Source organism: Plectropomus leopardus, chromosome 14 (genome assembly GCF_026936395.1).
Source record: "Plectropomus leopardus strain MGB_pleo_1.0 chromosome 14, ASM2693639v1, whole genome shotgun sequence".
Lineage (NCBI taxonomy): Eukaryota > Metazoa > Chordata > Actinopteri > Perciformes > Serranidae > Plectropomus > Plectropomus leopardus.
In genome coordinates this window covers 2,436,088-2,450,220 of record NC_142189.1, presented here as the reverse complement: position 1 = coordinate 2,450,220, position 14,133 = coordinate 2,436,088, and the positions used below count along the sequence as shown (strand labels likewise).

Below are 14,133 nucleotides of genomic sequence, written 5' to 3'. Positions count from 1 at the left end.
TGAATAAATCTGATCTTTTAATTGAGTAAAAGAAGCAATGTAAAAATATTCAGATATGAATAAAAAATATTTAATCAAAACTGCACTCGAGGTTTTCCCATCAGTTATTTAAGAAAGTTAAAATTTAATATATTCTAAAAATACAGATAAACTGATGGCCGAGTAGTATTGAGTATTACTCTTATGTCAGATACTTTATTGCTGATTTTATAGAGCTATGAGCCATAATCATCCAAATTAAAACATAAAAAGGCTTGACATGTTTTAATGTATGTGTAATGAAACAATATGAATATATGAAAGTTAACCTTTTTTAATTAAATTACAAAAACAAATGTAGTTTTGCCATATTCTAATTTTTTGAGATGCACCTGTACCTGTACTAATAAAAACAACCCAGAAATGATCTTGAATAGTGGCTTTAAAAAAATTAACGATTTTGTAACATCATTTTAGATACAACATTTTATAAATATTTTTTTCCAAGCTTTTTTTAAAATAATTTTCCAAATCAAATTATTTCTTGTAATTTGTGAATTCCTTACCAATTTGTTTATTGCTTTTTTCCTAAAGTTTTCATGCAAAATCAAACCAATTTAGGGTTCAAAGGCTGAAATAGTTGTAAAAGGTGTCTGAACACAGCAAAAAAATGAATTAAAAAAAGTGATCCAGTTAAGGCTAAACTGGAAAATAAAACACAACCCTGATTTATGGTTTATGTAACTTTATTGAAGGGAGAACTAAAAAGAAACAGAGCCACAAATTGATTATCAACCATCAGCTTTGCATCGATATTTCAGGGCTACAAGAAGACAGTGTTCGAGTGGGCTTCAAACTAACAGCTCATCTACTGGCTTCTAAATAATGACAAAAATAATAATAATAATAATAAAAAGGAAAATAGAAAGCCTTTAAGGGGGAAATCACGTTTTTTTCCAACTCTTCAGTCGCACAATTCACTTAATTTGCAGAAACATATCAGATATAATAGCCTACCTTTTATTAACATGCATAAAATACAACATTGAAGTTCATTATATTTTGTTTCCTTAACATTGATATATACCGCTGTGCTTCTCTGTACACACACTCTGGATGTGGAATAAGATACACTTCTTTTCCTCAGGTAATAGATTACTACACTAAAGATCGGAGGAACAAACTGACGTCGCACCAGTCCAGGAGCCACTAACCAGTTTCCCGAATCTTTCAACATAATTGCCATTTTAGATTTTACAAATAAAATTCAGCATTATACCAATTTTCTTTTTTTTTTTTTTAAATTTTAGAATTTACAGGTCTGGCAAAAAGACAGGCTTCTCTATAAGTGCTCTGAAATCCAGCGTACATTAATATCAACGACACGAGATCCAACTGGACCGTCACGGGTCGATACCGGAGACCAGTGGCGTCGATTCTAGCGTGTGTGTGCAGAGTTATTGACTAAACATCAGCCACTCTTACTGGTGCATGCTCAAGTGTTCAGAACCACGGTGATTTATTTTATTTATTTTTTAAACTCCGTACAAACGAAGTCAAAACTTCACACAAACTGGCACGTGTCCTAGAGAGAGAAAACACTATCTTCTTGTGAGCGCAAGGTGGACAAAAACATAAAGAGGGAGGTAAAATGCTCTGATTATTAAAAAAACAGAAAGAAAAAATAAGGAAAAAAGTGAAAAACTGAATCCCGGATTTCTTTTTGTTTGAACCAGCAACAACATTTTCCACCAGTTTTCCAAATGGAGTCATCACATTGCGTATTTGTTTGTCCAGTCTTTTGCCGTTTTGGTGTATCTGCAAGAAGAAAAAGACAAAAATTTAGAACAAAAAGAAAACAATGTCCGACATAAATCTGCAAACAGCTGCAAACTATTCCAGATGTTTGAAAGCACATGCACGTTTGCACATTGCTTTATAAACCAGTAAAGCCAATTAGCATCCAAACAAATGTGTCAGTATTTGCAAAAAAAAAATACTCAACACATTGTCACAATTTATTAATTTACAACAATGAAATGTTTCACGTCGTCTTTATGTGACAACACAACCAGAGGATGCTTTTTTTTTTTGCAGCAAACCTTTCATGCTGGGGTTAGTGGCTATGTTCACATGCACTGAAAGATCTGCTTCTGTCTGCTACGACACTGTGACAATAATCAATAATTAAGATCATATTCAGAATATAGAAAAGAATATTTTAAAAGATGAAAACATTAGTTCCTTTGACTTCAGTCATCACGGTCGACACAGTTGCAAAGATTTGTAAAGTCAAACAAACTGATCAACAAAATCGATTCGAAACCATTTTGATGGATTACATCAGATTTAATGAGCACAAATGCTTAAAAAGCAGCGCTTGCAGTTTCTGCAAAGTATTTAACCCTTAGGGTCCCCTTTAATATCTCTCTCACACACACACACACACACACACACACACACACACACACACACACACACACACACTCTCTCTCATATGTATCAGCTCCTTCTTTGTTTTTTTAAATACATTTTAAAAAAGGAAAAAAAAAGAGCATACCCTAAAAGCCATTTTTTAAACCATATCTTTGGACTGATTTCCTCTTCAGGAAGCTCCGGTGTCTCGATGTTTTGACTATGAAAAGTAGCTTTCAAATACTTCAGAAAAAACAAATATGTCACAGTCAACGAGGTGTTGTCTTTTTTGACGCACAGACTGACACACCACTTCCTGTGTGCCGAGTCGACGGTTCATATCTGCTCAAACAGCAGCCTCTTCAAACAGACTAAACTGGTGTTTTCCTTTTGTTTGCCTGCTGCAGCTTCAGACCTCACAGCTCATGAACGCAGTTTCTTTCTGGCAGCCAAATGTTGGCGTGTCCTCGAATGCACCGTAAGAACATTTTTCAGAACAGTCCCTGCTGACAGCGGCTCGAACACGCAACATTAAGTGTGAAAAATAAAAGACTGTGATAGATCGCACATCGAGTCTCGACGAGTCCATTTTCCACTCAGACTAAAAGGAATTAACTTTTGTGCGCGTTAGAAAATGGTGATGTAAATATTCATTATTTGTGCCACAGTTAACGATTTAATATTACACACTTGAATTGCTCTGCGCACAAAATGCACTTTCAAAATCAAGCTTTAAGAAATATTATACATTAATATTATTTTCTACTTTCATGGAGTTGATTTTTTTAACGAACATCAGCCCTAATTATAAATATTAAATATTCATTAATTTTCAGAATTGCAACTCTTTAAATTTTTATCACGATGCCACTGTTTGTTTAGATGACCAGAAAACAAAAAATGAATAATTTTCAATATACTACATGCAAAACAGATTTTTAAAAAGTTATTATCACAGCCTGGGATATATCAATGTTTAGCAGCAACATCGATATTTATAGTTTTTGTTGTGCAGTATCAAATACTCACACTCATACTGCTCTGCAGAAATCAGGCGATAAATATATTATACATCAATGTGATTTTCTCTATTCATTGAGTTTTTTGGTTGTTTTTTTTTATAACCAATATCAGTCCTTATTAATAATTATTCAATAATTTTCAGAATTTCAACCCCTTAAATAACACTTTTGTCATGATGTCGCTATAGTTTTTAAGATTACACAAAAATAAACAATGTTGCCAAAATGTATGCCAAATGCATGAACACAGCCAAAATTATCAAAAGATGAATAATGACAAGCTTGTAAAATGCACCAAACGGTCCCTGCGGGTTCAAAATTTTGCTTTTTGCAGCCCCACTTCCAACATTTCCATGCAACAGAAAACTGTCGCAGGACGTGTGATTAACACCACTGACCCTCTTCTTGTTATTGCAGAAACCCAAAACTATTAAGAGTCCATTTCTCTGTGATTAGGACACCACTCGGCTGGCAGAAATATTCGTATTAACTTGTTTATTTATCTGCGCAGCATCAACGTTCATGTAAAAAGCTGAACCCGAGAGCTGAGCTAGTGTCTCTGAATGACCAAAAAACGGATATTAGAATAATGACGGTGACGTCAGTGAGACCAGAGCAGCACAAACACAACAGACCAAACCCAGAAACCACGATGCAGCGCGGACTCTGGACCTTACCCTAAAGCATGGCATACTTGGTTGTCCACTCCTGAGCTAGTTTATTGTACCTGACGGAGTGAAACTGGGTTACAAACTAAACTTTAGGTGATGACTCAGTTTAATAAACTAGCTGTCTGGAGGCTGTGTTTATTTCAGATATCAAACAATATAAAAAGTGTATCAGGAACACAAAAACTAATGCAGTCTCATACAACATAACTCTTTTTATTATGCTATCCTTTAAAAATGTTGCATTATACACGCAGGCCGTCTCTTACTCGTAAACAGGTTTTTTAAAAAAAAAAAACTGTTCATAGGGCTTGGAGGGGTATGGCCTTGAAATGATAACACAATATTTTTGGGCCATATCACGGTACACGGTATATATCACAGTGTTTTAAATCTCCTCAAAAACTTCAGAAATGCAGGACTGAGCAACAAAATCACATCACGACACGACGAAATACACAGATATTGATTCTGTGACAATATATTAGGGATGACTGTTTGTACTTGGACAAAATATCAACACAAAGATTTTTGATGATCATCAGTAATGTGGATTTAATGACTTAAGTGGGTGAACGCAAGTATAAGAACAACTAGAGCAGTCGGATAAATTTAGAAAAAACATGATTTTACTGCAGCCTCTAAAATCAGGAAAAGACAATAACTTCAAAATCTCAGACGGTCTGTGGTCTCATATCACGGTAAAGGTATGTATTATCTATATTTCAATTACAACCGAAAACTCTGTGGTAAAACAAACACCCTTCTGTATAATGCAACAAAAATAATTCACACATTTTACCAAAAATGCCTGTCGTATTAGACTGCATTCATTCCAGCTGTTTGCTCCTCTTAAAGTGGAAATTAAACGTATATTACAAAGCTTTGAACCTTTTAGGAGAGAAAACAGGTTTAGAGAAAGGTTGAAAAAAAAAAACCTAAAAAAAAAACCCAGTAACTTACCTCGGGCTATCTGTTTTGTAGATTCGTGCGATCTCTGGCACCAGTGGATCGTCAGGGTTTGGGTCACATAGGAGTGAGCAAATGGAGAGAAGAACTACAAAAAAAACAAACAAAAAAACGTAAACACGTATACCAGTTATTCAAATGAACAAATACACACTTTAGCCTATTTACAAATCATTTTAGCCACACTTGCTTGCCTTTCCTTTAGTTTTTTTGAGGAGCATACAACTTTAAATGACTGTATATTCTGTTTATTTTATTACAGATTAAAAAACAAACAAAAAAACATGTTTTCTTTAGAAACTTAAGAAAACATGCCTTCCACACCTGTTACACTGAAATTAAGTTTCAATTTCCACATTTCTGAAAGGTCTTTGAACACATCATGTGTTCATGTTATTATTCATTTTTCTGAAACAAAATTCCAGATGACTTTTCCAAACTTTTATAATTATTTTTCCAAAATTTTTCTAGGCCTGGAAACTGCTTTTTGTAAATTCAGGGACTTTTTCGGGTTTTTCATGACCGTTTGAACCCTGATTTAACAAGAAGACATTTAATAACCAACCTTATTAACAAAGTTAGAAAGTATTTAAAAATCCAATTTCGTACACGTAGAATGAAAATGAAGATATTCTATTAATCCACAAAACATCACGCACAAATGTCAAAATCTGACCATTTAAATAATCAAACATAAAAACATTTGTGGCTACATTTACATACATGTTTTACATTTTTGTTTTTTGAAAAATGATCCTTATTGATTCGCTTGAGGAGTATTTTGGCGGTTTTGTGGGTGAACATTAGAGACTCTGACGTCATCTCATATTCGAGGAGATTGTTATCATGTACACAGTGTTCGTTTTTGACGATCCATACCTTTAGAAATAGTAAGTGCAGGAGACCACTGTGATCTGAGAATATCCAGGCAGATACTGCCGTTACTGTTAATATTTGGGTGGTAAATTCTTGTTGTAAATGCAACCTGAAAGGAAAAACACACAAAAAACAAAACAGTAAGTACACGTGAGATAAGCTGAGTCACTTATCAGCTCGATGTTATGCAATTCAAATTCCCCGACACGAGGCAGTGACGTTCGCGACCATCATCCACCGGACAGACAGGTATGACTTCACGATGCCGTGCTGCCAAACTAACTGAACTGTTTCACTTCAGAGGAAAACTTCACCGCTGTTTCTCAGAAACATTTACAAAAATATCTTACATTTAATAGGTTATATGAATACATTATTTTTAACCCTTTGAAAAAAGAAAACCAGCTGGATTTTTTTCCCCTCTAAAACATGGGATTAGGAAAATAAGCAATGAAGGAAATGATAAAAAATGTGGGGTTTTTTTTCAAAAATGTATTTTTAATGTTGTTTTTTTTTTTGATCTAGTATCTATTATTATCTAATATTTATATTAATTTTTTTTTACTGTACATTTACTGTTATATATTACTATTATTTGATTAATTCCTTTATTTTTATTTACAATTGATGTTTTTTTGGGTGTTGTGAGGAGTGGGAGGGATGGGGTTTGTGGGTGCTGATCTGTTCAATGATTAAAAACCCAATAATCATAATTTGAAAAAAATAAATAAATTAGTCAAAAAGTACAAGAACATTACTCGAAAATCAGTAAAGAGAAAGTTTTTTAAAAAAATACATTAATAATAATATTTTTAAAAAATAATAAAATTCAGGGAAAATACCCGGAAACAGGCATAAAAATGATAACATAATTTTAAATATTTTTACCTATATACTTTCCCTAGCTTAAAAAAAAAATAATTTCTTGCAGTTTTTACAACATTTCTTACCAAGTTCCTCATCTTTTTCCTTCTTTTTTTGAAACAATAAAACACACTGATTTCCTCGTGATTCATAGGTTTAAATATTTGTGAAAAGCATCTGAAAGCAGCACAAAAAAGTGACCTGGCTCCAGATTTTAAACGGCTGACATTGCAAACCAGACCTGAGTTTGTTGCATGATGGGTACTGCAGGTGTGCAGCTTGATAAATTACATTTATTCAGTGTATGTATGTCACGGGTGTGACTGAGCTCACCTTGGGTGGTTTGAAGGGGTAGTCTGTTGGAAAATGAATTGTCAAGAAGAAAACACCTCCCTGATATGGACTGTCACTCTGAAAGAAGAAAAACATTTACATATTTCAGTAAATATAGATCTAAAACCTGCCGTCCACCCCCATTATCAAGTCAAATTTCAACCTTTATCTCATGAGAACATTTAAAGCAGCGGGGAATAAAACCTCGTGACAAATTCCAACATCAGGCTATGAAGAGAGCAATAATTATGTCGTAAAGTTTGTACTTACAGGTCCCATGATTGTGGCTTGCCAGTGAAACACTGTGGAGAACAGAAAGTAAAGGTCGGGAAACGTGGAAAGGTCACAGGTATGTGATCAGGAACTAAACTCATAAAATATCTTTACAAGGTAACACCACTTCTCTTTATAAATCACATATATACGCAGTTCTGTTGTAATAATTTAGAGCTACAATTTAGCACAAATTTTTGCATTTTTTTTATTAGGTGGAGTGGAATATGGGGATAATAATGTTTGTAAAATTTTATAAACTGGTGTTTTGTACTTAATTTGATCAAATTCTGTCATTTTTTTTATTTATTCCACCTACCTGCCCAGAGACCACAGGTGGAAAACAGCAGCTTTGCTAGGACCTGTAAATGCACTCTCCTTTTTTTGGTATATTTATTATTAATGTTTTATTGTGAACTGTCCCTATATAAATAAAATTACATTACATTTTTTGCTGTCATCGTGGCCATGTGTTAGTTTTACTCTGCTGGTCATCGTTTTCTTTTTGGTGGACGTAATCATGACCACTATAACCAGTTCTCAGCACTGGACCTACATCCACCTGTGCTTTAAGAGTCTGTTTTAAAATGCAATTAATCTTGCTTAAAATCAGTTTTTCCGTAGTTTGTTTGAACCTTAACCCTTAAACTTAATTTAAAAAAAAAAATCAATGAGCAACTTTGAAATGATGAAATGTTACACAAATTAAAAGAAGTTTGTAAAACTTTTTATGGTTTTTATTTGTCATACATGATAGTTATCCAAGTATCTTTTTTAATAGATTTTATAACTTAACAGCACAGTGCTCTCCACAATCTCAAATACATCAAAGACTATTAACAAGCAGAAAAAGAAAGTAAATAATAGTAATAATAAATGTTGATAATAATTAAAATAGGGGAAATGTTGAAAAAGGCAGATTTATTAAGAAAGGCGATCAAAGTCTCTCAAATAGAGTGGACCGAATATTTTTGGGTTTAGACAGTTGGTCGGAAAAAACAAGCCATTTAAAGAGATCACTTTGGGAAATTACAATGACCACTTTTTCACTATTTTTTTGGCCCTTTAGAGACAAATCAATAAAAATAGTTGGTAGTGGCCCTGAAAACTTCAGACCATCTCTGAGACACTTACTGTCATCGCCCACGGGGCCGGCCGAGCACTGTGCCGGAGGGTCGCGAGCCAGGTCGTTAAGCTCCTGTAATGAAAAGAAGGTTTGAACAATGATCAGATCAATCTTCACGGGCAAAACAATGAGATTTCCCCTAAAATCAATGTGCAAGAGCACTCAACATCCTGGGTATGAACATAAACACGGAGACTCCAAGAAAAGATGATATATTAATTATCAACTCAAACTCAATGAATATATTATTTTTCACAACTGTATGAATTACTTTTAATTGACTTTACTATAATTATCGCATGTTTGTCAAACCAGGGAGGGGATCCTTTCTCTGTCACTCTTCCTGATGTTTCTCACATTTCTAATAAGAGCGCAGTACTCACGAACGTCCAAAACCCGTGTACGGCAGATGCTGGACAAGAAGAATTGTTTTCTTGTATTGTGTTGCAGAGCAGGGGTCGACAGATTATCGGCCAGGGCCAATTATCGGGCCGATTTTGGCATTTTACTGATTATCATTAACAGCGTTGTATTTCAATGACGGCTAATAAAATCAATTGATTAAAAAAATGCAACAAAAGTGTCAGCAGGAGAGGAATTTTTACTTTGTAAAACCCCAAGAGCTATTTTTATCTATTCATTTTTATTTAAATTTTCATGTGACTTTGAAAGTTGTGGGGGAACTTCCTGTTTATGATTTTCAAAGTTTCCGTTTTGATTAAACATTTGCTAAAGGCACAAAAGCAAACAGATTTTTGAGCTGATGTTTGTTAGATTCTAAATATTGACAGGAATATTTTGAATTTTATTGTAAATGCATATCAGTTATTGGTCTCATTCAGGGATGATAAGTTAAGAATTTAACCAAACATGAGAAATTTAATCAATAGGCTATAAAATGCTGTCAAAATACATGCAATTTGGTGCTGTGAGCTTTGAGAAAAAACACATACAGTATTGTTTAAAATAAGAAAAGTTTTTTTTTAAAATAACGATCACTCGATTGTTAATTTTACTGATGAATTGATTAAGGAAAGTGCATAAAATATGCAACCCTAGTCTCATTAACTATTCATAATCGGTATCGGCCTGCGAAAAACAATCAGTCGACGCCTACTGCAGGGCTATTAAACTGTCGGGCAAATACACTGGATTGATTCATTGGAATGAAGAAAAAACTTTAAAGTGGCTGAAGTGTGCGATGTGAAGCAGTTGTTTTTTTATTTTGTTGCACGTTTGGGAAAAAAAAACAAAAGAAAGATCTTTACTTCTAAAACTGACTTGACTCCCTCCTGCCTGGTGCTGTCCTCCTGCCAGCTCAGGGGGGAAGGGGCCCACCTTGTTTTGGTCGACACAGTTAACAGCAAGACGACACCTCAGCATATAAACTACAGCCACTACTGTTAATTTTAGGTCTTAGTCTAATTTAGAGCGGGGCCCCACCCCAGCCTCCTGACACGCACCGCCTCACATGTTGGTTTATGGATTTCCCTGAAAGAAGGTTCCAGTAAACAGAAAGTGATGAAATGAAGTCGGAAGGTGTTCACTCGGCTCTCCTGCTGCCAACTTCCTGCGTCCGACTGCCAGAACACACCCTGTGATGTGAGCAGGAACAAATACGATCGCATACTGAGGAGGTGTCTCATGAACGCAGATCCAGGGAGCGGTATGAGTCATGGGTTCAGGGGAAACCGCAGCAGGGTCGACACACATTTTCATGGACAACACTTCAAAACTTTCCCATGAATTTTCATCTTGCCTGACGTTTTTCCAAACATATCAGATTAAAACATAACTTCAGGCGGTTGTCACTCATTAAGGGAGAAACGGGACGCAGGGAAACAATAAATATAATGATAACAGTGTTAATAAAACACATCAGCACAATAGAGCTATGTTAAATCGACAGCGACAGAAAATAAAAAAATCCCATTTTGTTACATTAAATGGAAGATTATCCACAGAAGATTGCTGTAAAAAAACTTTTTCTCTTCCAAAACTTTCAATAACTTTTAATCTTTTAAAGCCTGGATGAACATTGAGAACATCAGTTTCATTTCTTTTGAAAACATGTAAAACCCAAACCAAAGCAAGAAATGTCCTGAGAACTCATGGTTCATACAGTACATTAAATGTAATACTTTTAAACTTAGTAGGTTTTATCGTTTCAAAATAATAAAAATAAAATAACAGGCGTCACCAGTTGTTTTGTAATTTTAAAATGCAATCATGTATTCCCTGTCTGAGCATTTTCTATGCTTTTGAAGATTTATTTAAGACATTTTAATACCAACTGAGGCCCTACTTAGAGTAATTCATTAATTAGTTAAATGCCTTCTAAAGTTTAAAGTTACCATAATTATTACTTTTTTCAAGCTGATTTCCTTGCTTTCTTTTTCATATATTTCCATTTTTCGGGAATTTCCTTTTATAAGTTGCTTATCGCATCCTTTCCATTGATAAGAGATATCAATCCAGTTAACTCAGATTTCAAAAAAGGTTTATGATTTGACTTTTGCAAAACTTTCAATGATTTTTAACCCTTTGAAACCTGGATCAACATCAATCTTCTCGTGCACTCAGACACCTTTCACAGGTGTTTTAAGTGCTGAGCAAATTGATTTGATTTCATTATCAAAGTATAAATTATGGCAAAAAAGGCAACGGGCAATGACAGGAAATGTCTTGCAAATTCCAAGAATTTACTGATTTTATACAATTATATTCAAAAGTGCTAGGGAAAATATTGATTAAACTGTATTGGAAAATATCAAAATTACATGTTTAAATTTATGTTACAGAATTTTTTCTTTTAAAGCATTTTTCAGGTCTTTCCTTGTTTTTGTTTTTTACTTTGATTTCTTGCTCATGTTCAGGTAATTTTGGTTGCTTTTTACTAATTTGTTGCAAACTTTGGGGTACATTTTTTCTAATAAATTACTTGTTGCCTCTGTCCCATTTATGAAAGACATCAACCCAGTTTACTCAGATTTAAAAGGGTTAATAATTCAGTGTTTATTCATTATTCAGATGCCTTCCCTGGTGTTTTGGCCACTGAGCAAATTGGTTTGATTTCTTTCAAAAACACAGAAAAAAGGCAGCAAGCAACTTGGCAAGAAATGTCAGTTAAATTGTAGGAATTGACTTATTTAAGAAATTATATAAAACAGGCTAGGGAAAATATTGAGAAAAATGTATTCATAAGTTTCCTAATAATAAAATTAAAATTGATTTGCAATTTCATTATCATTTGCAGTTAATTTCCTTGCTTTTTTTTTTACTTAGATTTTTAGGTAATGTTTTTTAAGTTGCTCATTGCCTTCTTCCCATGAAAATAAATCAATCAAGTTTCTAACTTCAAAAATTAATTCATCCATTTAATCAAAAATTGAATTAATGATTATCCAAATCCATTTCAGGTCAATTCCTTGCTTATCATTTATTTATCTAACTACCTTTTTATTATGCTTATGTTCAGGTAATTTTGTTTACCTTTTACTAATTTGTAGCAATTTTTGGGTAATGGGTAATGAAATCAATTCAGTTTAATAAAATTCATAATTATCCGACTTGTATTTGCAAACCCAGCGACTAATTAGCGATTTTACTGGCGTTTTTTCCAGATCATTTCCTTGTTTGTCATTTATTTTAATACCTTTTTATTATACTTAATGCTGGGGTAATTTTCTGGGGTAACTTTCACTAATTTGTTGCAATTTTTAGGTAATTTCTTCAAACAAGTTGCTTATAGCCTCCTTCCCATTTTAGAATAAAAACAATCCAGCTTAATCAGATTTCAAATTGTTAGCAATTCAACCATTTAACAAAACTTTGAATTATTTTTTCATATTTACTGACTTTTCTAGGTTTTTAATGACCGTGGGAACATTGCCGCACTTGTTTTAACACGATGAACTAATTATTTAAACAAAACGTCAGCACGAGGCTGCAGTAAAAGCTCGGTACCGTCACCAAACAGCCATTAATCACGTGTGTTTACGCGGAGCGAAGTGTTGAGAAATTCGTGCGGCCTCTTTTCGGCGAACACACGGAACCTGTAACCGAAGCCGCTAACGCTAGCTTTGTTAGCATCGTTAGCTTAGCCTGACGGTGTTTGACAACCGACCGCAGGGCCGTTTCCGCGTGCTCCTGCCGGTGCCAACAGCTAAAACTCATCTAATCACTCGACCCTAAACACATTAAAAGATGATAAAACACAAATTCGTCACTTTAAATGAACATGTTTCACCGCCATCTTTCAAGAACAGCGATGTGGGAGGCTAACTCGGCATGCTAACACGGTTAGCTCGCGTAGCTGTTGCGTTTTCTTACCTTGTGGATCCTTTTCAGGGCCATCCTGTCGATCTCCTCTTTGTTCTTAAAGATTTCACAATCCAAGCAGCGAGGGGCAACTACAATGTGCCAGAATTTATCCTTCAAATGATCGACTCAACTCGACACGGCCTTTCTTCTCGGGCTAGCGCAGTTAGCCACCGAGCTAACACTACGTAACGCGGAGTCGGTAACAAAGGTAGCCGGCGGTGTTTTCCAGCTGCTTTTCACCGAGCGACGGTCGTCTACTGTCCTTCGGTGACCCTCGCTTCCCCCGTAGTTTCGAGGTGTTATTTCAGGCTTATTTGTCCCCCGGTGGAGGCAGAATCGGTGTGTGTGACAGGTGAAGTAGCTCCGGTGCTGCTCGCGGTCGCTGCCGTTAGTCCGTAGCGGCTGCGTGCGTGTATTTGAAGGTTTGTGATGAGGAGGCGGGCCGCTGAGTGACGGGGCGGATGTGGTGGCAGATTGGTTACAAGCTGCCGAAAAAACACACAACATGCCAGTCAGGACATGCCAGGGTTTAATATGGACCCACGGTAAACTAGGACACCTTTCTTAAATATAAAAATGGGTGTGTAAATATATCGTTTGAAAGGAGGATCCACCCATCCACCACCTAGTTTAGCCCCTAATGTCCTAAAGTCCAGGAAACACCAAAACATCCGAGAAATGTCCACATGTCCTAAAAAAATGTCATAAATTCTATAAACATTCTAAAATCCTAGAAGCGTCCTAACCCCCCCCCAAAAATTATCTAAAATCCTTGAAACATCTTTACATCCTAGAAATGTCCCAACATCTGGAAAGTGTCAGAAAAACATAAAAATGTCCTAAAATCCAAGAGAAGTTCTGATATCTCAAAAATGTCCTAAAATCCTGAAAATGTCCCAAAACCCTAGAAATGTCCTAAAATCCCAGAAACATTCTGGGAACTCTAGAACCACCTTTAAGTCCTACCAGTGTCCTAAAATCCTGGAAATGTCCTTAAATCCTGGAAATGTCCTAAAATCCTAGAGACATACTAAAATCCTTGAAATGTCCTAAAATCTGAAAAACTTCCTAAAATCCTCCACAATCACTGAAGTAGCTTGGGTGCTGCTATAGTAAATTTCTGCCAAAGAGCTTTTTTTTTTAAATGCCATTTCTGTTTATTGTTGCAAAATGTTTTATTTTTTATGTGTTTTATTTACTTGTGAAATAAACTGTGAAATAAAACTGAATATGAGGTAATTTATCTAATGTGTGGACCTCAGACTAATGGACCCTGACTGACTGG

At 35.0% G+C, this 14,133-nt stretch overlaps 1 protein-coding gene across 2 annotated transcripts; it reads right to left on the bottom strand.

Annotated features, from left to right (window-relative positions):
* Nucleotides 1-707: 707 nt before the first annotated feature.
* ube2d3 (ubiquitin-conjugating enzyme E2D 3) lies at nucleotides 708-13,280 on the bottom strand. Of its 2 annotated transcripts, none has more exons than XM_042500170.2 (7): nucleotides 12,858-13,272; nucleotides 8,534-8,597; nucleotides 7,397-7,428; nucleotides 7,127-7,204; nucleotides 5,933-6,038; nucleotides 5,048-5,141; nucleotides 708-1,797 (listed from the first exon to the last, which is right to left on the bottom strand). In XM_042500170.2, the coding sequence occupies exons 1-7, from the start codon at nucleotides 12,879-12,881 to the stop codon at nucleotides 1,752-1,754; spliced, it is 444 nt and encodes a 147-aa protein (XP_042356104.1). In that variant the 5' UTR covers nucleotides 12,882-13,272; the 3' UTR covers nucleotides 708-1,751. The 2 variants fall into 2 exon arrangements, with proteins under 2 accessions (XP_042356104.1, XP_087943458.1); XM_088087332.1 differs by lacking the exon at nucleotides 708-1,797 and adding an exon at nucleotides 4,080-4,143 and having other exon boundaries at nucleotides 12,858-13,280.
* Nucleotides 13,281-14,133: the final 853 nt, after the last annotated feature.